The sequence below is a fragment of the Myotis nattereri genome (genome assembly GCF_964212035.1).
Source record: "Myotis nattereri genome assembly, chromosome: 3".
Classification (NCBI taxonomy): Eukaryota; Metazoa; Chordata; class Mammalia; order Chiroptera; family Vespertilionidae; genus Myotis; species Myotis nattereri.
In genome coordinates this window covers 206,684,094-206,710,969 of record NC_138077.1, presented here as the reverse complement: position 1 = coordinate 206,710,969, position 26,876 = coordinate 206,684,094, and the positions used below count along the sequence as shown (strand labels likewise).

The 26,876-nt window shown below is 57.2% G+C and overlaps 1 protein-coding gene across 1 annotated transcript in view; it reads left to right on the top strand.

Moving 5' to 3' along the window:
- The window catches only part of ARHGEF10L (Rho guanine nucleotide exchange factor 10 like), a gene marked incomplete at its 5' end in the record, with an annotated part of 100,665 nt that overhangs the window by 15,434 nt on the left and 58,355 nt on the right, over positions 1 to 26,876 (top strand). The window contains 6 exons of the mRNA XM_081086117.1: positions 8,425 to 8,516; positions 10,122 to 10,205; positions 15,049 to 15,221; positions 20,091 to 20,207; positions 22,994 to 23,102; positions 25,541 to 25,647. Coding sequence (XP_080942243.1) covers positions 8,425 to 8,516; positions 10,122 to 10,205; positions 15,049 to 15,221; positions 20,091 to 20,207; positions 22,994 to 23,102; positions 25,541 to 25,647 — 682 coding nt within the window. The remainder of the gene's footprint in view (positions 1 to 8,424; positions 8,517 to 10,121; positions 10,206 to 15,048; positions 15,222 to 20,090; positions 20,208 to 22,993; positions 23,103 to 25,540; positions 25,648 to 26,876) is intronic.

Genomic DNA, 26,876 nt, shown 5'->3' with positions numbered 1-26,876 from the left:
GGGTGTGGCTGTGCTCCTTGCCTGGGGGCTGGGGGGAGGAGTCTCACTCTCCGGAGAGAATGGCTGCCCCAGTCCTGTGCTCGGGGGTGTCTCAGCACTCAATTCGCTGCCACCTCTCCCGGCTCCCCCTCTCTCCTCAGTCTCTCCCCAGATTCCACTCCTCTGCACACTCTCCCTCTCTTCAGCACAGGTGAGTGTCTGTATCCGAAATGTCCCATGAACAGGATTCAGTGAAAACAATCAAACAAACGCCGGCCGCGGAAACGGGGAAGGCTTGGTTTCTGTAAGCTTCTTCTCTTACCGGGACTGCATGGTCTGGTCAGCTCTTCAGGCTGCCCCCTTTAGGCTCAGTCCTCTGTGATCACAGCACTGAGCTCTCAATTCCCCCGGCGGCGCCAGGAATCCCGCGGTTCTCCTTTCCCCCGTCAGGGGCTGTGCCTGTCCCAAGGGACGCGGCTGCCGCGCGGTCTCCCTCCGACTCTCTGGGTTCAGAGGTCTGGCAAACTTTCCTGCCCAAATCCCTGGTTTTTTTTTTACCTTTCCTGGGGAGTTCTGCTCTTCTCGGCTGCAAACCGTCTCACCAGCTGAGCAATTTCGCCAATTCGGTGTGGGTGTTACTAGTTTCAGCTGCTGACTCCATTTGCTCCGGGACACGACCTGGGACGCGTCTGCCTATATCGCCGCCATCTTCCGTCTTCCGGCACTATGTGTTTTAACCAAGGTCTCCTCTCTGAGGAAGGTTGTTTCCCCAGGTAGGAACTTTTCCCTGAAGTCAGGGAGGGGATGCCTCTCCTAGAAAGGTTGTTTCCCCAGGTAGGAATTTTTCCCTGAAGTTAGGGAGGAGATGAAACTCCTTAACTAAGTGCCAGGCGGGTAATTAATCACTTTCACTACGAACAATCATGCTTAAGCTACATAATCTTTACTCCCTGGAATGGAGATAAGAAACGCCCTAACCTTTGTAATAGAGATTGATAGGATTGAATCAACTGGTATAAATACAGATGTAATAAGACAGCAAGACACAGATGTAAGGACACAGAGAGAGAGACAGAAATTGGCACAGAACCTACACAGAACGTTCTCTAGAGACAGAAGAACTTCGCTGGAGAGAACATGGCAAAAGATCCTGGACAGAAACTGGCCTCAGAACCTAGAGACAGAACCTAGCGAGAGAACATGGCAAAAGATCCTGGACTGAACCTGACTACAGAAATTGGCAAGAGAACCTGACTAGAACCTAGTGACTGAACCTGGCTGGAGAACCTAGCGAGGGAACATGGACACAGAACCTGGCTGGAGATCCTAAGCAGAACCTCTCTGGAGATCGAGACCAGGACTTGGCTGGAGATCCTGGCTAGGCTGCTGATCAACTGAACGCTGTCTCCGTGTCATTCCTTCTTCGCCAACTCCGTCCACACCTTTGGGGACCCCTGGACCCGCTGGGGCTGGACCCCGGCAGCAGTGGTTCCCCTGTGGGCCTTGGTGGTCACTCCCCATTGAAGATGGTGTCAGGAATATCACATGAGGGGCCACTTTTAAGATTTCCCCTGGGGGCTCCTCACCACTCCTACTTATTGAGTCAGTGGATGTGTGACTGTGTGTGAGGTGACACAGGACGAGCAAACTGGGTCCTGGAACCTTCTGTGTGTGAGAGGTGGCTGGCCGCAGCATGAGGAGGGGACTGCATGCAGGGACCCTGTTACTGGAGGAGGGCGGGGTGCGGGGGCGATGGGAAGTGGCACACCAGGAGGGTTTCACGTGTGCCAGACCTTGAGCTAAGTGTTTTACATGCCTCCTTTATTTACTCCTTAGACCAGTGGTTGGCAAATTGCGGCTCGCGAGCCACATGCGGCTCTTTGGCCCTTTGAGTGTGGCTCTTCCACAAAATACCGACTTCTGTGCATGGGCCACGAAGTTTCAATCGCACTGTACGTGCGCGCCCGCATGTGGTATTTTGTGGAAGAGCCACACTCAAGGGGCCAAAGAGCCGCATGTGGCTCACGAGCCGCAGTTTGCCCACCACTGCCTTAGACGAACCTTAAGAGGGAGGTACTGTTGCCCCATTTCACAGCTATAGAAACGGAGGCACAGAGAGGCACTTCCCCTGCCTTAGCTCATCTAATCCGCACAGTAGGAGGTAGAATGGATTATTCGCTCTGTGCTACAGCAGCTCCCAGACACCCAGTGACTGTCCCTCTGTGCGGGGCCCAGTGGCAGAGCTGTGGTTTTATCCTGGTCTGTTTGCTCCAGAATGTTTTCTTCACACCTCAAGTCCCGGTTTTCGGCTCTGGCTGCACATTGGACCCAGCAATGCCTGGGCCCCTCTGGACCAGCGGGTCAGAACCGCCGGGGCAGGGGCCCAGGGAACTGCATTGGGCAGCTGTTTGAATCATCCCAGCAGATGATCTTTCAGGCCCCTCTCGCTTTCACATGTTACAGGAACTAGAAAGTGGCCAGAGCTGAAAAGAAATCTGGCAGCGGGATTAGTCTGGGCTCAGCGTCTTTGCCTTTCTTTTGCGTGTCTTGGGTTGGGGGATGGTGGGGAATGCCTAGAGGGGTGGCGATGCTCTGGGAGGCTCTGTCCCCGGAGGCCCTCGTCACAGCCCGCTGGGTGCTGCAGATTCGGTTTTGCTCGAGGCCTTATAAGGCAAAGGCTATTCTGGTCCTTTCCATTCGCCAAAGGTGGAATTCTTCTCCTTTCCTGTTAGTCCTACCTTGTCCTGGAAAAGGCCCTGGAGATGCTCTGTGTGTGGGGGCCCAGCTAGGAATCCTCAGACCATTCGGTTTGGGGGGCCTTCTCCTTGACCCCCTGCATTCTGCAGACTCTGGGGAGGGACCTATGGAATCTGTTGTCATTGAGGTTCTCTGAGAACCTGGGGCCTGTGCCTGCAGCAGCAGGGACCATTCTCAGCAGTAGGGCTTTAAAAAAATTATTTTTTTCTTTATTGATTTCAGAGAGGAAGGGAAAGAGAAAGAGAGAAACATCAATGATGAGAGAGAATCATTTATCGGCTGCCTCCTGCACGCCCCACACTGGGGATCGAGCCCGTAACCCGGGCATATGCCCTGACCGGGAATGGAACCATGACCTCCTGGTTCATAGGTCGATGCTCAACCACAGAGCCACGCTGGGTGGGTAGCAGTGGGGCTTCTTATCGTAAAATAGGCTGAGAGACATCGATCACCATTGAGTGTCCACTGTGCTGACGGAATGGGGCCACCAGGGCAGAGCAGGTCCCTGGTGTCGCCGGGCACTCACCCCCCTCTTGTCCCAGGCTTGCTCCTGGAGAGAGAGGGGGCGGGCTCCGAAAGTGCCCGAGCTCCGTGGTGGCCTTCTGGTGTACTCGACCAAAGTCTGGTCCGTGAATTTGCACCTGGGAAAGGTCCTTTGTCTGTCCCCTGCTTCCTCTTCCCCCCTGAGCCTCTCCTTCTCGGATCCTCCCCATATGGATGCTCCTTTCCTTCATATCCGGTGACAGGGCCCCCCTTGCACGGCTGCTGTCACCCCAGCCGGCCTTGTTCTCTAGGTGCAGAGAGGCATCAGAGGTGCAGGGAGCTCAGATAAGGGTGAGCTAATTGGCCACTTATTGCTTTTTATGGCCCCTTTACTCTCTGGGGAATCCCCAGCAGGAGTGTTTGCTTACAGGGAGAAGTAGACTTCCTTCCTGCCGGGCAGCAGCTGGGAGAGGCTGCCCCCGGGGTGGGTGCAGGGTGGGCCAGTGGCTTTGGCAGGGAGGGAGGAGGCGCCCCAGGCTCATTTCTTGCCATGCCTCCTCTCCCCTTGCCTGCGAGGCCCCTTCCTCCGCATCTGCCCAGGGAATGTAAGCAGAGCTGGTGGTGTCAGAGCAAGGCTTGCGGGCAGATCACAGCTCTGTCGCTTGCTGGCCAGGTGACCTGGAGCGAGGTACTTGCCAATCTCGAACCTCACTTTCCTCATCTGTGAAATGGTCATAATAAGACATGTACTCACCCTCAAGCATTTGACATCTCCTGGCACAGAGTAGATACCAACAGAGTACAGGGCGGGGATTGGGGGTGGCCTCCCGCAAGCCTAGGAAGACCTGTCCACCCACAGGCACCGGCCTCTTCCCTCCCGTGGGGCTCCCAGGCTCTGCTTGCCTCAGCCGTGGAGGCAGGTCCGTGTGTGGTAGGTCAGTGCTTTCCCAGTGTTAGCTCATTTAATGAGTGGGCAGAGGGTGACTTCTCTGTGCTGTGTGACCCCCACTCCTCAGCCCAGAAGGCCAGGACCCGGGTTGTCTGCTCAATGGAAATGAGCCAGGATTAGCTTCTTCAGTAGAGCAGGTGGCTTAGATCTGCATTGTCTTGTATGGTGGCCACAAGCCACAGGTGGCTATTTCAAATTAAATTAAAGTTAAAAATTAAGTTCACAGTGTTTTTGATAATGTGCAACCAAGAGGCTTATGTTTTCAGCCCCACCTGGCTTTTGGGGTGTCATAAAGTATTTCCCAAGCCCTCCTAAAGCTGCCTAATCTCACCCCAAAATACCCACCGATTATCCGCTTCCCTTTGATGCCACCTTTAGAGTTTACCCTGGGCCTTCTCAGCTCTTCTCTGGCTGAGCTGCACTGCCGCCTGGGAGCTGGGTGGTATGATTCATGTCCAGTATTTTTGTTGTAGCATCTTTGTCATAAGCACATAGCTAATTGGCCGTAAGGCAATTTTGCCATAAAAGAGATAAAATCATGACAAATAAGAGGGACATTAAAAATGAAAAACAGAATTAAAAAGGCTACTGTGTGGCCTGGCTGGTGTGGTTCAGTGGGTGGGTGTCGCCCCGTGCACCAAAAGGTTGCACATGCCCAGGTTGTGGGCTTGATCTCCAGTAGGGCGTGTGCAGGGGGCAGCTGATTGATGTTCTGCTCTGACATTGATTTCTCTCTCTCTCTCTCTCTCCCCCACACCCCTCCTCTCTCTCTGTCTAAAAATCAACAACAACAACAACAAAAGGTTACTGTGAAATACAAAATATTTGAATGCATTTAATATGTCTTTAGATTTATGGCAATCCTGTGCAAATGACTGATTTTACTTTGTGGAGTGTGCCTAGGCACTTGTCTTCCTTCCATGGGAAACATGTGGGTTCACCTTGCACCCTCAAAGAGAGGCCTCGGCCTCTCCCTCCTCCCAACGTAGTGTGTTTCAAAATAAACAGCCAACTCGCCGGTAAATCGTCATCTGGAAGAAATGCTGACTATTTTAAGATCACCCCGTTTAACTGTTTTCTCCACCAGTTTGTCAACGGAGAAATGAAGCCAGACTGACAACCAAGCTGATGACACAAAACAGCAACAAACCAAACTTACCCTTTTTTATGGCAATATTGCCTTCCGGCCACTTAGTTATGCGGTGAAAATGCTCGTGGCAAAATGTCTAGCATGGAAGTACCAGGAACCATGACGATTTCTTTTAGACGAAGACTGGAACTTGTGTTGTTGGCTTTGCTGAGCGCACTCTCTCTCCTTCGTTTTGAAAAAAAAAAAAAAAATGATGGCTAAATTGTCTAGCAAGGCCCGGTGACCTTAGGTCACAGCGAATCTGTGATGTCAGTGAATATTTACATGCAAGTTCCCACCTCCAAGAGGTCTGATTGAATAGCACAGACTGTGCAGACAGGCAGCCTGGGCATTAGACCCAGGTCCCTGTGATGCACCCAGTGACGCTGGGTAAGTCCTTAAGTCTCAATGGGCCTCAGTTTCCCCATCTGTAGCACAAGGATGATACTATCTACCTCATATGCCCTCTTGTGAAATGAGTGGCATCTGACAGGTGCATCGTCATGGTCACGAATTGTCACCGTTAGTGCATCCATGCAAACTTTCCAGCGGGTCCTGCCAAACTCTCATGTTGACCCCGGCTGGAGCGGTTTGGTTCTGTCTGGGCATTTCGGAGTGGCTGGATCCAGCACCTTCAGAGACATCTCTTGTTTGAGCAGGTGGTGGCTCAGGGCAGCAGCTGGCAGGGATGGGGGCTCAGGCGGCTCCTTTCATTCTAGCACCCCTTCCTGGTGCTGGAATTCCCCTCTTGGCACTGACTTCCTGCTGGGGTAAAGTTTTACCCCAGGACTGTGTCACTCACCTCAGGGCAGCACTGCTGACTTCTGGCAGTGAGCTTTGAGCTGAGACTAGCTTCTCCAACGGGTGACTTAGACCTGCGTTGTCCTATGCAGTGGCCACTAGCCACACAGAGCGACTGAAAATAAAATTAAACTCCTTGGTCACATTAGTGCCACCAGCCACATCCCCAGTGCTCAGTAGCCACGTGAGGCTCACGGGACAGCACGGACTAGAGCATCTCCATTCTCCCAGCTGTCCGGGCTCTGTTATCTGAGACGCAGTCTTAAGAGCCCAGCTTTGGGCCCTGGCAAGCGGGCTCCCCGGTCTGGCTCTGCCCCTCATGGGCAGCATGATCTTGGGCAGGTTCCTCCGCCTGCTGCCTGCAGAGCTGGGAGGGAGAAGGCAAAGGGCCACTCCCAGGAGGTGTTGCTCATTCTCCGCCCTCCTCCTCCTTGGACTGTCCTGGCCTTCATCTCCCCACCTGGCCTCGACTGACGGCTGAGGGCTGAGGGCTCAGGTACCGAGAAATTCGAGTCAATTCTTGGCAACAGTGGCTGCTGTCTTGGGCAGTTGGAGGCCTCTCCCTTCTGGAATGGCACATGTGGACTTCGTCTTTTGAGCAAACACACACACACACACACACACACACACACACACACACACCCCACAAACAACTTTCACCTGGAATGGTTCCGGACTTACAGGAAAGCCGTAATGGTAGCGCATGGAGCTCTGTTGCACACCCCTCACCCTGTTTTCTCGTTGCTAACTTCCTAGGTGACGGCGGGACCTTTGTCAAAACCACAGAACCATTCCCTAAACTCTAGACTTGATCCGAGTTCTGCCCATCTTTCTACTCGTGTCCTTTCTCTGTCCCAGGGTCCCACCCAGGGTCCCAGGTTGCATGTAGTTGTCGCCCGGCCTGCGCTGGTCTGGGACAGTTTCTCAGTCTCCTCTTGGTTTTTATGATCCCCACAGCCTTGAGGAGTGACGGGCGGGCGTTCTGTGGAATGTCCCTCTGTCTGGGTCTGTCTGGCATTTTTCTCATGATTGGACTGGGGTTATGGGTTAGGGCAGTGATGGCGAACCTTTTGAGCTCGGCGTGTCAGCCTTTTGAAAAACCCTAACTGAACTCTGGTGCCGTGTCACATACAGAAATTTTTTGATATTTGCAACCATAGTAAAACAAAGACTTATATATATATTTTTTATTTTTTAAAAATAATTCTTTATTGTTGAAAGTATTACATATGTCCTCCTTTCCCCCCATTAACTCCCTCCAGCCTACCCCTGCACCCCTTGCCCCAGGCCATTACCTCCCACCCTCCCCTCCTCCCCTGCCTTCCCTCTGAGATTCAGCACTCTGTTCCATGCTTCTAAGACTTATATTTTTGATATTTATTTTATATATTTAAATGCCATTTAACAAAGAAAAATCAACCAAAAAAATGAGTTCCCGCCGAAACCGGTTTGGCTCAGTGGATGGAGCGTCGGCCTGCGGACTGAGGGGTCCCAGGTTCGATTCCGGTCAAGGGCATGTGCCTGGGTTGCGGGCACATCCCCAGTGGGGGCTGTGCAGGAGGCGGCTGATCGATGTTTCTCTCTCGTCGATGTTTCTAACTCTCTATCTCTCTCCCTTCCTCCCTGTAAAAAATCAATAAAATATATTTAAAAAAAAAATGAGTTCGCGTGTCACCTCTGACACGCGTGTCATAGGTTCGCCACCACTGGGTTTGGGTAAGAAGGCTGCAGAGGCAGGCGCCCTTCTCGTGTTGTGCCACATCATGCCAGGGGCCCATGATGTCCGAGGACGGCACTGCGGACGGTCCTGTGCTCACTTGGTTCGGGTGGGCGCTGCTGCTTCCCCACCCTTCCCCTTTGCGTGTCTGCTCCCGGGAAGCCAGTGTCTGAGCACAGCCCGTCCTCAGCTCTGTCCCTCAGGTGTGGTTTGTGAACCTTTGCAAGTCCTCCTTTCTCCCAGGAGGTGGTCCCCAGCCCTGGCCTCCAGCTCCAGGTGGGAGAACAATGGGGAGCGGGAGGTTCCCCCTGAGCCTGCGCTGGAGGTAAGACGGGTGCCCATCCCGGGGAGCACTGTGATCTTCATGCCCTTAAAGCTGCAGGCTGCCTTCTAAAGATGAGGAAGGGCCTGGTTCCAACCCTCCAAAGCCTCCAGACTGATGGCCGTGGGGGCCAGAGGCTCCTGTCGTCAGCCCGCCCTGCCCCTCATGTGCCTGCTGTTCTGGTGAGGGGCTGCTGGAGGCTTCCAGAGCCAGCTTTCTCTGTCTCTCCTGCCATCAGCTCTGTCCCCTGCCCTCCCGGCTCACTGGCACTCTGTCTCGGCCCGCAGGGTGGCGGCTGTGGTGAGCAATGGAGATGCTGTGGACACAGCTTTGTCCGGGGTCCGGCGCTCCAGCTGGAAGCGGAAGAGTTCCCGTCGAAGTAAGTCCCCCACCCCCCAACTCGGGTCTTAGCCATTGGGGGGTGGTTCCAGGAAAACCTGAGAGCTGATGGCGGGGGGGGGGGGGGGGGAGCTGTGTGAGCTGAGAGGTCGTCCTCCCTGGCAGGGCTGCTGTGGGCTGGGCTGCCGTGGGCTGGGTGGCAGTTCTGGGGTGGCCTGGACACTGTCCACACTTGACAGTTGCCCTCGTTTGCCCCGAGAGCCCCGGCCCAGGCGTGAACCACACATTCAGCCGTTCTTTGGCTCCTCCCGTACTTCCGAAGCAGTTGGTGGGTGTCCCCCGTGACCAGGACGAGGTGGCTCTGGGAGCAGAGCCAGACACACAGGCACACGGCTCCCACAAAGAGGGCAGGTGGCAGAGTGGGGACAACCCATGCATCCCAGAGGCAGAGAGCCAGGGAGTCAGGGGTCAGGGGTCAGGGGTCAGGGAAAGAGTGTCCAGGCGGCTTGTGCAGGAGCCCGAGGGAGCAGCCAGCCTCGGGGTGATGGATGGAGTGCTGCATCGGAGGGGCACCGGGAGGGGTGAGGCTGCCACCTCCCGCCTCCTCCTGGGCCTCAGGGGCCACACTTTTTCAAAGGCAACAGGGAGCCAGGAGAGGCTGGTGATGCAGCCGCATTGCATTTCAGTCCATCCCTGTGGGGTGGGGGTGTAGCTTCGGAGACAGGAGACAGGGTGGGGTGGGCTGGACCAGTGAGGAGGCTGGCGGAGAGGGAGGCGAAGGCCGGAGCTAGGGCCCTGGACAGAGGCGGCCAGGTCTGAAGCCACTGGGAGGCAGAGTCCGTGGGAGGAAGGCAAGGAGGTCAGGATGAGGCTCTGACAGGCTCTGAGGTCCCCAGGGCAGCTGGAGGCATCACAGTTAGGATGGCGAGACTTCAGAGGTCCCAGGCCTTCCCAGAGGGCTGTGGGGCGAGGCCAGGCTCCCATCAGGGCTGGGGACTGGCATTCAAAACCCCAAAGAGGGCAGAGAGTGGGCACAATTTTGGGAAAGACCTCACTACATTTTGCACCTATTGGGCTACTGTCATGGGCAGGGGCACGCCCTGCCCTGCTCGTAGACCTCCCAGTGATGTGTTCCGGGATTAAGCTCTGTCTCATTTGTGCTCATTTGCTGAAATCTTCACCAATCAGGACTCTGCGGGCTGGGTTTTGGGGGGACTCTTCTTAATCCCCCTCTCCAAGTCCATCCCCCGCTCCCTATTTCCACTTCTCATGAGGGCTGGTTGGCCCTCCCCTGCCTCTGGGTGGGAGGTGGCTCCTTCTGGGGTAGTGCTGGGGGCCTGGGCCACTGAAAATGTGCCCTGGGCACTGGGTCTGCTCCCTGCTCCCTGCTCCCTGCAGGTGCCCTCAGGCAGGTGGGCAGGCCTGTGGGTGGCAGGGAGGCAGTGGGGTCTGGGAGGGGTGGAGGCGGAGAGAAGGAGCGGACAGTGTCCTCTGAGAGTGGCGGGCAGGGGCTCCCCAGGCCCAGGCTGCCCGGTGCTGATGCTGGCGGGGAGCTGCCAGCTGGTGCAGCTGATGTCAGTCTGGCAGCCGCCTCCGCCTGGGCCGCCACAGCCTTCCTGTGCTCTCTCTTCTCCTTCACGCCCAGTCGACCGGTTCACTTTCCCCGCCCTGGATGAAGATGTGATTTACGACGACGTCCCGTGTGAGAACCTGGATGCCCGTCAGCCCGGTAGGGCCCCTTTCATGCTTCTCTGGGGCTGCGGTGGGAGGGGCTGGGACTGGGGACCGTCTGTCTTCTTCCATTTCCTTCCCTCCTCACCCAGCCAATTGCCCCTCCTTCCTGCTTTTAAAAACCACTGGAGTCATCCAGGGAGAGTGGGAGATGGCTGAGGGTGGGGCCGGGCTGGGGCGGGGCAGGGGTTAGGGCCTCATGGCTGGGGAGGCTCTGGCTGAAGGGACTCGGGACAGTGATTTCACCTCTCCAAGCCTCGATTCCTCCCTCAGGAAAATGGGTGATAGTCTGGGCTGGCAGGGACAGTGACAGCTTGTTAAGCTGAATGGTAAAGCGGAGAAAGCTGGAAAGCCTGTGCCCTGCTCTGCGGTGAGGCCCTCTGTGGGCCTGGAGGGCAGGGAGACTGTGGCCTCAGACAGTGGAGGTGGGGGGCGGTGGGGGGAGTCCTGCTGGAGCTGGGCCCAACTTTCTCACCCAGGGGGAGGGGTATTTATTATCACCATCTTTGCTTGAACACATTAGGCCAGCGACTCACCTGTTTGTCTCTGGTACTCTGCTTTGAGACTTTGATTTGGGCATATATGTCCTCATTCTACAAAGATATTGCAGAGGCAGGGCTGGGATTTGAACCTTGGTCATTCTGACTCCAAGCTCAGTGCTCTGTCCCCTCCCCCAGGAGGACTTGGGCAGTGTCTGATGCCAGATGAAGCACAATTGCTCTCACTGTTCAATCAACCCCACGAGGTCGGCAGGGCCAGGCTTATGGCTCCAGTTGAGACTCGTCAGAGAGGTTAAGCCACCAGCCCCAGATCACACAGCCAGGATTTTCTGGACATCTGCCCGACTCTTGCCTTTTCTTTTTTAAATTTTTATTTATTGATTTTTTTTTTTTTCTTTTTGGGGAGAGAGAGAAAGGGAGAGACACAGAGAAACATCAATTCGCTCTTCCACTTGTTTATGCATTCATTGGTTGATTCTTTTTTTAAAATATATATTTATTGATTTTTTACAGAGAGGAAGGGAGAGGGCTAGAGAGCTAGAAACATTGATGAGAGAGAAACATCGATCAGCTGCCTCCTGCACAGCCCCTACTGGGAATGTGCCCACAACCAAGGTACATGCCCTTGACAGGAATCGAACCTGGGACCCTTCAGTCCTCAGGCTGATGCTCTATCCACTGATCCAAACCGTTTAGGGCGCATTGGTTGATTCTTGTATGTGCCCTGACCAGGAATCAAACCCGCAACCTTGGCATATTGGGACGACGCTCTAACCAACTGAGCTACCCAGCCAGGGCCTTGCTTTTACTTTTTTTCTTCTTTTTTTTTTTAAAAAAAAATATTTTTATTGACTTCAGAGAGGAAGGGAGAAGGAAAGAGAGATAGACATCAATGATGACAGAGAATCATTGATTGGCTGCCTCCTGCACACCCCCCACTGGGGATCTAGCCCACAACCCGGGCATGTGCCCTGACCAGGAATCGAACCGTGACCTCCAGGTTACAGGTCGACTCTCAACCACTGAGCCTCTCCGGCGGAACTGACTCTTGCTTTTTCCACTACCCCATTCTGCCTGCTTTCAGGGGCTCCCCATGCCGGGGAAACACAGCCCCTGCTTTTGAGGAGCTCCTAGTCTGATAGGGGTGGCCTTCACCATCCTTGGGCTGTGCACAGTCTAACAGGAGAGACACACAGACACAACAAGACCTGAGGGCCCCCAGAGCCACCCCCTGACTCCTGTTCCAGCCACAGGGACAAATGGGCCAACAACAGGCATCCCTTTGCAAGCCCAGGAGGTGCTTACCGCCCCTGCTTGTAGTTCATTTGGATCCAGGAGAGGTGGGGACGGGCCGCAATGTGTAGGGAGGCAGTGGGGTCTTGTAGGAAGGTCCCAACCCAGGGGATCTGAGAGGACTAAGACCCTTTTTTAACCTCTTTGGGCTGTTTTCCCACCTGAATCTAATCAAGCAATGAATTACTTGGGCCCTAGTCTGACCCCCCCCCCCCCCCGCCCGCCCCCCACCTTCCAGCACTATGGTGTCCCCAGGGCAGGGGAAATGACTTGTCCCTAGTTTTCCCCGAGGTGGTTAAGAGTATGTGTCAGACAATCTGCCTGTGAATCCCAGCTCTGAGCCTGCAGGGTGAGGACGCCCCCACCCCCAGGCCCCCACCTGCAGGGCTCGGGAGGACTGAGTGAGAAAAGGCTGTGGCCGCCTCAGTAGGTCTGCTGCTCAGGGATGCTACTGTGTTAGATCGGTGTGGACTCATGTGGGCTCAGCGGGCCCTGGGAGAGGAGGTTATCGGCCGAGGCGCAGGCCACCCACGCTAGTGGGCACTCAGCCCTGGGCTCCAGTCTCGGCTCTGCCATTGATTAGGGCACAGGGGTCGGGGCCTTTGGGCAGACATATTTTATTAATATGTTTCTTCCTACAAAATCAGAATGTCATCCTGACCTCGCAGGACTCTGGGGAGGGTCACAGCAGAGGACTTCACTTCATCTCTCTGGGCCTCAGTCGATGCATCTGTAAAGCTGGGGCGATAAAGCGAGGTGCTTGGGCTGTGGTGAGGATGCCGGTGGAGAATGACATGGAGCGCCCAGCGGGTGGTGGTGAAAGCTGTGGAAAGGGGCTGTGATCTTGAGCACCAGTGAAGTCTGAGGCCCCAGGAAGCAGAGGGCGGGGACCAGGACCAGGACTGCTGTGAGGCCCCTGAGGCTGAGGGTTTGGCACAGGCCCAGGAATCTGGTGGCACGGTGCCCACTGGGGGAGCACTTCTAGATGAGCCCAGCATGGCGGGGCTTCCATGAAAAGGGGTGAATGGATGGAGCCCGGCCTGGGAGTCTGCAGCCCCTCCCTTGCCTGACCTTGGGCCAGTCATCTGGCTAATGGAGGGGTGATGACTTGCCACCTGCCGACCTGCAGGGCTTCTGGGAAAATCCACTGGGACGGACACGTAGATGTGGGCAGGGCGAGGAGCTGGTGGCCCTTGGAAGTTTGGTTGGGGAGGGGAGACATCTGGCATGCCACCCTGGTTCTTCCTCAGGGGCAGCCCCAAGCATTGGTGGGGCCCGCACTGCAGTAAGAGGAGCATCAACCCAACCTCGTAAAGGTCACCGTAAAGGTTACCGCCTAATCACCAGCTGCTCCACTCCCTGGAAACATTAGTCACTATTATCTTTTGCTTAAAAATAACCTCATGCTCCCTCCTGATCCTGGGGCCCGAGTTTCCAGCTAAGCCTCAGTGCGCCCGCTTTGTTCTTTGGCTGCCAATCTTCCAGACCCCCGCCCCCCGCTTTCCCGAGGGGTGCAGGTGCGGCTCGAGGTCAGCGCAATGACGCCGAGCCCACCTACAGCCCCCACCCGGACGGATCGCTGCTCTCCGCTGGAGCTTTACGTACGTTGTATTCACCCCGCCTTCCGCTGATCACCATCCCATTTTGCAGGGAGGTCTCCGAAGACCCATGCCCCCGCTTTCCAGCACATGTGCTTTCTGAGCAGATTTAAAACCCCTTCCCAACGCCTCATTTTCTCCGTGTTGACAGCAGCCTTTTGATCTGCGGGCATTTTTGGAGCCTGGCCTCGCTTTTGTGAGGTTTGCAGTTCAGGTCTGCGGGTAACTGGCAGGGAGTGAAGCCGAAGAGCTCCCAGTGGCGGAGCTGGGCTGTGCGGGGACCGTGTTCCAGTCCCAGCACAGCCTGGGAGCACATCTCACACCCACTTGACAGAGACCCCAAGAGAGCCCAGGCCCTGGTGGCACCTGTCTCTCCAGGCTAGTGGACTCTTAGGTCTTTGTCCCCAGGTTTTCGGTTCAAGGCATTTCCTGTGGGGCCTTGGAGAAAAAGGACCGCTCCTGGACACTGGAGCAGGTGCGCCCCCTACTGGCCCATGCTGCACCGCTGTGGGAAAGAGGCTTGGCCTGAAGGGTCCAGGCGCACGGAACACTGGCCCATCTCCATGTGCTCCCAGGATGCTGAGGCCAGAGCTGAGAGCCCGAGTCAGGGCTTGCTCCTCCATCTTCTCTTTTCTTTTCCTTTCTTTCTTTTTTTTAATCCTCACCCGAGGATATTTTCCCATTGAATTTTAGGGAGAGTGGAAGAGAGAGGGAAAGACAGAAATATCGATGTGAGAGAAACACATCAATTGGTTGCCTCCTGCATGAGCCCCGACCAGAGCCTGGGCTGGGGAGGAGCTTGCAACTGAGGTACGAGCCCTTGACTGGAATCGAACCCGGGACCCTTCAGTCCTCAGGCCGACGCTTTATCCACTGAGCCAAATCGGCTAGGGCCGTCTTCTCCTTTCTATTAAAAAATGCCTAGGAGGCCCAGGATGAGCACCCAGACCCCAGGAAAGTAATGCTGACAACGACAGGAAGTCAGTGAGCCTGTTGGGTGCCTGACACGTTTCTTGCGCTTTTTTACACCTTCTCGTGTCCGCCTCACTTTACCGGGTGGCTGCTGTGTTGCCATCACCTCTGTTCTATGGACAGGGAAGTGGAGGTGGAGCTCCAGGGCCAATCGACATGCACCTAGACCAGGGGTGGGCAAACTGTTGGACTCGAGGGCCACAATGGGTTCTTAAACTGGACCGGAGGGCCGGAACAAAAGCATGGATGGAGTGTTTGTGTGAACTAATATACATTCAAAGTAAACATCATTGCATAAAAGGGTACGGTCTTTTTTTTTTTAGTTTTATTCATTTCAAACGGGCCAGATCCGGCCCGCGGGCCGTAGTTTGCCCACGGCTGACCTATACCCACCCCCACCTACGCATCTGGGTTCAGAAATGGGGTTCTGGGGAACTTGGCCTTGGGGCCTCTGCTCACCAGCCTGTCCCTTGGCCAGCAGGGGCGGAGAGGAGCCTGCTGTACGAGGATGTGCGCCAGGATGGGGCGCCCAGGGAGGCCGAGGACCTAGGCTGGAGCTCCAGCGAGTTTGAGAGCTACAGCGAGGACTCTGAGGAGGAGGCCAAGCCGGAGGCAGAGCCCGCCAGGCACCGAGTGTCCTTCCAGCCCAAGGTGAGCCGGCAGGGGCGTCTCTCACCCCGGCTAGGGCACTGGGACCCCCTCGGGGAGGGGACGATGCAGGTGGCGAGAGCCAGGCCTGAGACTCACAGCTAAACAGTGATTCCCAGGAATGTGTGAGGGAGGAAGTGGCCCAGGGGCCCTGAACCAGAAGCTGACCTGTTTGGTTGTGGAGACCCCTGACCCTGGGGTGGGCGTGGCTCATCCCTGCACAGGTGCTCTGCCACCCCGCGTCCGTGGCAGATCCTGGCATGGACCATGATGCTCCTGGGCTCAGACCTAGCTTCAGAATGCCCAGCACCGTGCTCCAGGCAGCCCGGCCAGCGGATCAGAGTGGGCCCTTGGAGCAATCATTGTGCTCTGCCTGCCCCACACTGGTCTGTGTGGTCAGGCCCACCCAGGCCTCCGCCTGGCAAGGGGAGCCAGTGGGGGCTGCTGTGGCCAAGACAGAGCTGCCTGGGCGGCTCCTTCCCTCCCATGCATTGGTTCCTTCTGGTGTTCTGCTGGAATGGGGTGCATCCTGCTGATCTCGGGAGGGAGCCAGAGGCCGAGAGGAGGGTGGACTGCCTGCTCCTCCTCTGCTGCGACAGTCTCATTGCTCCCATTCCTTCTACAGATGCCCCCAGAAGGCAGGCTCTAGCCATGCTGAGATTTGGGATTTAGTGGGAGCAGCTTCTTACTCACTGACCAGAGGTGACTGGGTCCCTCTCAGGCTCCTTCGGAAAAGACACAAACAGGCAGGCGAGCTCAGCCTGGAGGCGGGGCAGGGACAAGGCAGAGGGTCCCAGACCTGGGCTGGGGTTGTGGGGGCCTCCAAGTCTTTCCCAGTGCCTCCTGCCCCTTTCTAAGTGTGGGGATCCCCGCAGACAAGAAGGCTCCCCCAAGTCCTCAGGAAGCCTGGAGTAAGCAGGCCTCGCCTGGTCTTGTGGCTGGGCCTCCGTGGGCTGGGCCGTGGAAAGTGGCCTTGACATGCTGCTAGCAAGAAAGTTAGGCATCTGTGACACCTACTGTGTGCTTAGGCCACATCTTAGCGTGTGGGCTGGGGTACACAGGACCAGGAAGACCCACCCAGGCTCCGGAAACCTTTGTGGTCTAGGAGGAGATCCCGAATATGAGATAATTTGTCAGGAATGAAGACAAAATGCCGTTCTGTAACCATGAGCCCTTGCACCCATGGTGCCTGCCTGACACGGTGGGATCTGCTGGGGTTGGTCAGAGGGGGCCCAGGAGAGAGGAGCTGGGAGCTGGGGTGCAGCAGCTGGGGAAGATGGAGAGATGGCTTAGACCAAAGGGGTGGCCCAGCAAAAGCCAGAAACAGGCTGTTCCTGCTTGTGTCCTCAGAAGGGGCAGCGTGCACCACTTAAGAGAGAAAGGGGGCTTCCGTTATGAGGCCACCATGGCCCCTGGGCAGCCTCTCTGTAGGAGGGCAGGATGGGCACATCTCAGCCGGCCCTGGGTCGTGGGAGCAAGTGGACTTGTTGCCTAGGCCAGCCCTTGTCCTCAGCCTCTGGCTGCCCCTCCTCATCCCCCACAGCCATGTCCCCAGCCCCTGCCTTCTTGCTGGGGCCTGGGAGGGTACGGTAGGCACCTCTCAGAGGACAGAGATATGGGGATGCTGAGTTGGGGCTCTCTGGTGGTGGCCTTCAGACCTGCATGGGCATCAGGATCATGTGGTAGCTGGTTGAATTCGCAGATGCCAGGGCCTCACCTGCTCAGGGTGTGGGTGTGGCAGGGCAAGCTGCCTTTTAACCAGCATTCTGCCCCCAGGGGCTGCCAGGGGCCAGGGACCACTCAGAGTGCTGGGCTGGCCCTCCCCGGGGCCTGGCCCTAGGGGCGGGGTCTCTGGCTGCTGCCATGAGCTCAGGCCCCTCATACCCTGAGTCTGGGGCTTTGGGCTCTTCCTCAGCAGACAATGTTCCTGGAATTTCTAACCACGGGGACCTTTTCTCTGGCCATGGGCCAAGGCCCTCCTGCTGCCTGAACAGCAGGCTCCCAGGACAGGGGGTTGATGAGGGGTCCTTCCTTTAGCACCCGCCTCTGCCAGGGACCCCCGACCCCTGCCTGCGGTGCTCTGCCCTCCTGTGCTTCTCGGACGCACCTGCTCCCGAGCCTGGCACTGCAGTGGCTGCATGCTTCGGGGCCACCGCTGCTTGGCCGTGTGGTGTGGCTGCGGGGCGCTGGGCAGCAGAGATCTGGGGAAGTGTTATGTCCTGTCCTTGGAGACCAGAGGGGCCTGGCACCCTGCCCTGCTGCCAGAGAACTAGTGGACTTCCTCTTTCTCATGTCTCGAGAGGCCGCTCTCGACGGGTGGATTTTTGCCAAAGGAAGTGACCGAAGGGTGTGCACAGGGACCTCCTTGGAAGCTGCCGACCCAGGTGTAAGCAGGAGCCTGGTCCTCTTATGCTAACAGTACCTGCTGGCTGCCTCCCAGGGCCAGTGGCAGTTACTAATTTTTTTCCAGCTGTGGAGTGGGCTGCCTGAACTTCTCCACTTTCTGATTGTGACCTCTTCATAGCCGAGGTCACTGTGATCCAGTGGGTCAGGGGACGGGGCAGAAAAGCCAGCTCTGACCTGCTCGGATCTGGCCAGTTCCGCAGGAGACTCCCGATCCTGGGTCTTCTGACCCTTAGAGAATCGAGGGCATCTGGCGGCCCCCGTGGCCTTTGTGGCTTTATTGCAGAGGTTCTCAACCTTCTGGCCCTTTAAATACTGTTCCTTGTGTTGTGACCCAACCATAAAATTATTTTCATTGCTACTTCATAACTCTCATGTTGCTACTGTTATGAATCGTCATGTAAATATCTGATATGCAGGATGGTCTTAGGCGACCCCTGTGAAAGGGTCGTTCGACGGCCAAAGGGGTCGCGACCCACAGGTTGAGAACTGCTGCTTTATTGTGTTAATCTTATTTGCAGATGGAACAGAACTCGGTACATACACCAGACCCCTAAGTTTCTGGGGAGTCTGAGTAACTCACAGGCGGATCCCTGTCTGGTTACGTCTTTGTATACCAATCCTGAACCTTTGCCGGCGTGGTGCAGCTCACCAAGCAGTTTCCTTTAGTTTTCCTAACACCCTAGAGTGGTCGGTGTTATGGGCACGAAGAGTCTCATTTTGTTCATCAGAGAACCTACGTGACCAAAGCTCAGAGAGGTTAGATGACGTGGTCAGGGTCACACAGCCAGTAAGTGGTAGAGCCACACTCAACACATACAATTTGAAAGAAAATATTTCATCCCACCATCCATCTATCCATCTATCCATCTATCCATCCATCCATCCATCTATCCATCTATCCATCTATCCATCTATCCATCCATCCATCCATCCATCCATCCATCCATCTATCCATCCATCCATCCATCCAGCTATTCAACAGATGGTGAGCACTTATTCGAATAAGAGAGTGTGATGATCGCTTCCATTTTTTGAGGAATCACTAAGCTCTCGATATATTGGATATATCATCTATGTGATCTCCTCAGCCGCTCTGTGAAGTGGTTATGATCATGGTCCTTTTGCCTGTGGGGAAGCTGGAAGGCAGGTGGGGAGACTTTCCAGCAAGTAAGCGGGGCTGGTGATGTGAGTGCAGGCTCGCCTGCCTTCAGAGCTCAGACTCGATCTCCTGCGTGTCCGCTGCTCTAAAGGACACTCTCTTGGTCTTCTGTGTACTTGACCAAATATCACCTTTGCTTATACACTTCATGCATTTGGATGTCTATCTGACCATCTGTCCATCCATCCATCTTCCCAGAGAGTATGTAAGCAGTTACCCATCCATCCTTCCATTCAGTCCTCCCTGCCTCCCTCCCTCCCTCCCTCCTCCCCTCCCTCCCTCCCTCCTCCCCTCCCTCCCTCCCTCCCTCCCCCCTCCCTCCCCCCTCCCTCCTCCCTCCCTCCCTCCTTCCCTCTCTTCCTCCCTCTACTTACCCACCCCTTCCCCCAGTGGTGTGCTAGAGTCAGCTTGGCCTTGCTCACAAGAACCCAAGAACCAATTGTATGTGTCTCTTTCCAAGTTTACATTCAGTGATTCAGGTTGGTAGCTTGAAATGGGTTAGGAGGGAGCATTTACACCACGGAAATGCTACAAAGCAGAGCTCTTTTGCCTGGAGAACTGGTTGTTAATGTTTATCAGCACAGCACTGTCTATCATCCATCAGTCCATTCATCCTTTTATTTTTCCATTCATCTATTCATCCCTCCATCCTTTTGCCCTGCTATACAGTCACCTAACTAATTTTATCCATTTGCTCACCTATCCATTTATCTCTCCATCTATCCATTCATCCATCCATCCATCTCTCCATGAGCCTGTCCGTCTACCCATCTGCCTGTCTGTTTTGCATCCATCTGTCCAACCATCCCTCCATCCACTCACCCATCTTTCTGTGCATCTTTCTACTCATCCATGTATCCACGTTCCGCCCATCCATCTACCTGCCATCCATCCATCCATCTCACAAAGTTGCCAAGAACCTCTTATGTCACAAGCCCCCCGGGATGGGGAGATGACAAAGACACAGTCCTTGTCCTCCCAGCATTGCTCCCCTTCCCCGAGAGATGCCTGGTCTACCCCCCTGCCACCTCTCCTCCCCAGCAGTGGGGTTCCCTGCTGCAGAGACCAGCCCTGGCTGCCTGACACGTGGGGGTGGGGCGATGCTGGAGCCGGTCCAGGCAGGAGGCTGGCCGGACTGCTGCTGGGCCCTGGTCAAGCCCAGCCCCCAAATCCTGCCTGCTTCGAGTTGTCCATCCGCCACCTTACCTGAGTCTCCTTTTTCCTCTGTTGTCCCTGTTTTGTCTCCGCCCTGTCCTGCCTGCTCCTCTCACCTGCTCTCCTTCTGCCTGGCCGCTTGGGGGCTCCAGCTTTCTCCAGACCTGACTAGGCTAAAGGAGAGATACGCCAGGACTAAGAGAGACATCTTGGCTTTAAGAGTTGGGGGGAGAGACATGCAGGAGCTGAAGCACAAGTACGATTGTAAGGTATTGTTTGTCTGTCCCTCCCGAGTCCTGGGCCGCAGAGGGTGGGCCGAGCCCTGGGCTGCCCCTGAGACCCGGAACTGGCCGCGGGACGCACCTGTGCAAGAGCTGGTCGGCGCCTTAGCAGGCCTGTTTCTCCCCACCCCCAAGCGAAGCCTCACCGGTCTACAGGAGTTCCTGGGTGGGTTCTCAAACTTAGGGCCTTTGGAATCACCCGGGGAGCTTTGAAACATGCAGATTTCTGAGCCCCCCTCCACCCCCCAAGACTCGGAGCCTGCAGGTCTGGACCAAGGCCCTGCAGTCCACATATTTAATAACCATTGGGGGGGGGGCAGTTGGGTTACATAGACATCCCTCCCCATCCTGTGCAGAGAGATCCAGGGGACCTGCTTCTCAGATGGGACTCAGATTGCTAGATAACGATGCTGCTGACAGCAGTAGCTTCCATTCATTGAGCAACTACCATGTGCTTTGGGTTTTGAAGGCCCGAAGGCCTGGGTTTGAATCCCCGTCCCACCACTTTCTCTCTGTGTGATCTTGGGCAGGTCTCTTGACCTCTCTGACCTCGGTTTCCTTGCCTGAGAAATGGGGGCATTAGCAGTACCAGCCCCTCGGGAGGATGTAAGGATGAGCTCAGGCGTGTTGGGTGCTCGGTGCTGCACTCAGCACACCGGGCGCTCAGTGGACGGTGGCAGTATGACTGTGTGCCCGACTGTTCTGTCCCAGGGCACCCTGCAGGCAGGGGGTCACTGCTGTCATTGAGCGTTAGTGAGGACGGCGAGGGTCACACCAGGGTCAGCAGCGGAGCTGGGCTTCACACCTGGGTTCGTGCGGGTCAAAGCCTGCGCTCTCCAGCCTGTGGCACTGTCCCCCTCGAACCCGAGGCCTCCCCAGGGCGAGGAGAAGAGCCACTCTGCAATGTGCAGGCCCTTTTACAGGTGCCCTGAGGGGCCTGGCACCTGGGGTCGGGCAGGTTTAACTTCCCGGGAAGCCGAGGCCAGAGAGGAGCACGTGGGGACAAGAGGCCCAGACCAGCGCTTTTCCTGGCGCGGCCTCTGCACCGTGAGGGTGGGTGGGGGTGGCAGGCTGACTCAGGGACACCGCTGGGGTGCTCACCTGCCCTTTTACTGCCCAGGAAAATGCCAGCAGAGAGGCTGCAGGGGGTTCCCCCAAAGACCACGTGGGGAGTTCCTAGGACAGCCCTGCGGATGGCGCTCTACCAGTCCGGGAACTGGGCTCCAGACAGAGGTTTCCCATCTGGGGGGCGGGGTGACCCCCTCAGAAGAGGATGAGCGTCTTCGTGCAGTTTGGGGTCGGCATCTGTCCCTCTTGTTAGTCCTCACGGGTGTTTATGACCGTCCCCGCCCAAAAGGCCAAGCCCTGCTACCCTCACATTGTCCGTGTCGAGGGGAGGAGGAGCTGGGACGTCCCTTCCCCACCCACGGCTGGTTGTTTCTAGAAAGTTGGCCTTGTTCCTGAAAAGCGCCACCCTGCCCCCAGCCTCAGCCCCCACTGGTTTGCAGCAAGCCTTCCTCTCCCAGACCCCCCGGAGCGCCCGCCCCTTCTGCTGGGGCCCCAAGGGGTGTTCGGAGGAAGGAGGTCCTGAGAGCAGAGACCAGGCCCCCCCTCGCCCCATGAGTGCCCCCCAGCTGCAGCAGAGGCTCAGGAAGGAGAGGGTGTTCCTAGGCAGGCACTGTCCATGATGACAGCCATGGGGTTATTTAAATTCAAATGAATGAAAATGAAATATAACCTGGAGTTTGGGTCCTCAGTCACATCAGCCACTTTTCCAGTGTCCGAAAGTTATGTGGGGTTAGTGGCTGCCACGCTGGCAGCACAGAGAGGAGGCATGTCCATCCCTCTAGAAGCTTCTCTCAGTGGCGCCGGCTGTGTGTCGGGGAAGATGCCAGGGCTGGGCTGGGTGCGGAGGGGATGAAAGAATGAGTTAGGGGACAGCAGCTCTGTTTGCAGGCCAGGGCTCCCCCAGCACCCAGGGTGCCCGCTTCCCCTCCTGGGCACGCCTCCTCCTGTGCCCGCATTCTGCTTAGCTTGCTGCGCTGTTGCCCCAAGCCCTCCCCGCAGAGGGGAAGCTGCACCCTGCTCTGTGGCAACGTCAGCCTTCTCCCCTTTCCTGGACAGTGGCTCAGTAAGAAACCTGGCTGTTTGGGGGCACGGGACGGGGTTCCTCCCTCGGGTTCCGCAGATGGGATGGAGGTGTGTGCTCCCCTCCTTGGGGTGGCCCCTTAAGTAACCCTGATGTTGTGCAGCTTGCTTTTGGGTCCAGCGTGCTTCCCCAGACCTGCTCGCGTGGTCCTCACGGCTCTGGTGAGTCTCAGCGAGAGCCTGAGGCTCACTGAGGTTAAGATGCGTCCAGAGTCACGTTGCTGGGTGTGGTGGAGTTGGGACTTGCAGCCAGGCTGGAACCCCAGGCCTCGAGCCTTCCCCCACGTGACACCTCCCCTCGATTTGATGGGAGTAGGTGCTGTATAATTTGTCCCAAAGGGGAAAAATGGAGTTAAGACCTCCCCTTGCCCATAAAGAGGGTTCCCCTAGGGAGATCCTCCTTCTCATCCTGTCCCAGGAGGTCTCAAGCGGTCTCGGGGCGCCCTGCTCCACTGTCCCTCTTGGCCTCTGCTGCCGCCTCCCTGGGAGGGCATGGGCCCCGGGGTCTTGATGTTTGTCGTCCTGGCCTGGAGGCCTGGAGGCCTGGGAGGAGCTGGCGGCCCTTGGTGGCCGGCGGCCCAGGGCCTCCCTCCGCTCCTCTGATGAGCGCCTCTGCCTTTGCCCAGATGACCCAGTTCATGAAGGCCGCCAGGAGCGGGACCAAGGACGGGCTGGAGAAGACGAGGATCGCCGTCCTGCGCAAAGTGTCCTTCCTGCACAGGAAAGACGTCCTCGGTGAGGCCCGTGGGCCGGCCTGGGGAGGGTTGGTGCCCAGCCCTGTGGCAGCAGGGCCTGGTGGGCGAGGTCACTGGTGTCTGGGCTCCTCTGGCCGTGGGTCTTGGGGACTGAACCCCAAGTGTCAGGCCGCTGTTCCAGCCTATTTCCTATTCTTCTTGGAGGCGTGGCCTTCTCTTCCAGGGGAGGTGGGGCCTTTCCCTTTAGCGTCCCTGCCCTTGCTCTTGCCCTGGGCCTTCTGTGCTGTCTAGCTCACCTGGCCTTGCCTTTGAGTTCTGTTCATTCCTTCCTTTATCAGCCACCCATCTCCCCACCAGCCAGCATTTAGTGAACACCTACTAAGTGCCGCGCCCCGGGCTGGGTGCAGGGGCACCGCGATGCATAGAACAGCATTTTCTCCAGGAGCTCCTGGTGCAGCAGGGGAGGCAGGCCTGTAGACAGGAAATGACAGGCAGCATGGCGGCATGGTGGGGCGCCATGGCGCGGGGTGGGGAAAACGGGCATGGAATGTGGGGTTGAAGGTCAGGGGAGGGCTGAGATCAGGAGAGGGAGACCCAGGTCGGTCAGCAGCGGGTAGGGGAGGGGAACGGGTGCTCCGGGCGCAGAAGGGAGCCCGTGCAAAGGCCGGGAGGCGGGGACGTAGGCGATGTCCCAGAAATGATTTTCGTGAGAATTCACGTTTATCGAGTATTCGTTGCGTGCCAGGCGCTCATAAGAGCTTTACAGCTCCTCACTGAATCCTAATAAACACCAGGCAGCTACAGAGGCTGTCCTGTTCCCGTTCAGAGAGGAGGGAGCAGGCACAGACTGCTTCAGTGACTTGCCTGGGGACACACAGGCACGGAAGGGATGGAGGAGGCTCCTTCCTCTGGCTGGAGTGAGGGTGGGGGGAGAGAGCGGGGCCAGGTCAGGTGTGTAGGCCAGGGAGACCGGAGGCTCTGCGCCCTCTTTTATTTCACCCTCTCTGTGCCTCAGTTTGCTCACCCGGGCAATGGGCTAGGATGGCATCTGTCTCAGGGGGCTGTGGTAAGGATGACCAAGGCAGTGCATGGAAAGGGCCTGGCTCAGCCCCCAGTTCCTGTGTGGCAGGCGTTATTGTCAGTGTGTGTGTGTGTGTGTGTGTGTGTGTGTGTGTGTGTGTGGCGGGTGGGGGGGGAGTGACGGCACTAAGTGGAGTGTCTGGTGTCTGGTGCCAGGACCGAATCTCTCTGTCCTGGGTTCAGATCCCAGCTCTGCTGCCTCCTGGCCATGTGACGCTGCACAATTAATCCCAACAGTGCATGCGCGGATGCAGCACTAAACCAGCCCTGGCCCCCGTGTGGAAAGGGACAGGCCCGAACGCAGTGGAGTGCCCGGGAGAAAGAGCAGGGTGGACAGGCGCGCTGGCTGGGAGCAGTTCCTGGTCACCCTCCCCACCCCCAGGCCAGCCAGGCGGCCAGCGGGCTCTCCCCGGGCCCTCCCCACCCGGCCCAGAGCCTTTCCTAAAGTGACCCTCCCACCAGAGGCGTTATTAATAGCTGTGGCAGAGCTCGAATCACCGGCCAAGAATGTTACCCAGCGCTGCATGGGGGAAGAGGAAGCCGCAGGGCCGGAGGCTGGGGTGGGTGCGGAGTGATCGCCCGGGTGCCATGTGGGCCGGGAAGGAGGGCCTTCACCACCCCCACCCCCACGCTGTGGTTCGTTGTCCCTCCTCCTCCTCCTCTTCCGTCTCCTGCTCAGGTAAGGGCCCACCTGAGTGTCCCTGCTCCCTTGGCCCCGGGAGTCACTGCCACTTCTTTCTTCCCAGCTTCCTCGGGGCGCCCACTTCCTGCTGCCCACAGCTGCTGCCATGGGTGTCAGAGCCCTGAGCAGCCAGGGTCCCGTCTCCCATGTCCACTTCTCTCTCGTAGGGGCCAGACTCCAAGGCCAGACCCTTGCCCTCCGCCAGCCTCCCCTTCTCTCTGCCTGAGCCTGCCTCCCCTGCCTCCATTGGGACCCACGCCCACTCGTGCCCACGGTGCCCTGAGGACACCAGCTGAACTTTTCCCCTTTGGCGTCTTTGCATATTTTTTTGAAAGATGAAAACACAAAACCAAATAGCTCGTTCTTTGGGGGTCTTCCTTCTCCCTTTCCAGCGTCCAGAAGAAAACTATTTTTAGTGCCTGGTGATGGGCTCCCAGGCGGCCAGGCCTCGCCAGGCCAGAAGCGGGCGGGTCTGAGCAGGGACAGGGACGCTGGCGAATGGATGCTGCTGTTTCCTCCCTCGCTCATGGTTATTTAGGGACAGGCTATTGCAGGGGATTGTGGCCGAGGATGCGGCCACTGGGCTCTGACCCTGTGTGGCCCCAGGCGCCACTCAGCCCCCAGGACCCCGGGCCAGGGTGGTTCCCGGCTCCTGGAGCCTGAGCAGGGCGTGTTGTCCTGGCCTTGCTGTGTCACCAACCTGTCTGACTTTCCAGGTGACTCGGAGGACGAGGACATGGGGCTCCTGGAGGTCAGCGTCACGGACATCAAGCCCCCAGCCCCGGAGCTGGGCCCCATGCCCGATGGCCTGAGCCCTCAGCAGGTCTGTGGGAGGAGCGGGGGGTGGGAGTCTTCAGGGGAAGGAATGTTGGGGTCCCAGCTTATTACCTGGGGCCACAAGGTCTGCATCTTGAAGGGGAAGTGATGGTCGGGGGCTCTTGGCTGAACCCGAGCTGAGGCCTCTTGGGTTCTCTTCCCAACCAGCTGCACAGACTTCCCAAGCTGGGCCCCGAGGGTCCCACGCTGTGGTCCCTGGCCGTGGGTCCCCCCCCCCCCTCGCCAATCTGGAGCCTTGCTTCCCACATCCACGGCAACCAGAGCAGCTTTGACTTACCTGTTTCAAATGAAGGTGCTGTTTGATGAAAGGGACTAAATTTAAAAAGGGCTGAGACGCACTGAACTAGTCCGCTCCGAGAGGGCTGAGCGAGGTGTCCAATCCCACCCTCCGTCCACCTGTCGTCACGATGGGGTCTCAGAGTCACACGGGCTTCCCCTCCGAGCCGGCTCCTCGGCCGTGGCTTCCTTCTCCCAGTGTCACGCCGAGCCGGGCGGCTTTGCTGGGGGACCTGGGCAGGCAGATCGATTCCCTCCCCATCTGGGTTTTCCCAGCCACGGACCAGCGTGAGAGACCTGCTTCCCTCTGGTTGTGAGGACACCAGGCAAGACGTGTGAGGGGCCCCAAGCTCAGTGAAGGGATCTGTCACCTTTTTGGGTGGCAGAGAACCCGGATGTCCGGCCTCTTAAAATCAGGGAGATGGGGCCGCACCTCTCGTCTTGGGAGGCCATCCGCCTGCTTCCTTCATTTCTGTTACCCTGGCCCCTGAACACATTGGGAAGGTGACCCCGCTCCCCTGCCCCCATGCAGGGAGCCACTGTTCAAGCGGGTGGAGCCGGCGAGATCCCAGGCTTCAGCTTGTAGCCCAGGGCTCCCCTTCCTGGTGTTGGCTGATCTCTGACCGGGAGGCTGTAATTTCCTGGGTCAGGCAAGACAAGTTACTCTAGGCCGGTGGCTTTCGACCAGGTGATTTTGTGCCAGGTGATCTGGCAAGGTCTGCTTGTCACAACTGGGAGATGCTACTACAATCTAGGGGGTAAGGGCCAGGGATGCTGCTAGGCATCTTACAGTGCACAGGACGGTCCACACAATCACCTGGTCTTAAATGTCAATGCAGTTGAGAACTCTGCCCTGGGAACAGCTTGGGCACCTGGGGGTCGTCCAGGGCCCCCGCCCCATTCTGCAGACTGGGGTGTTTCTCTGGGGAGCACGGGTGT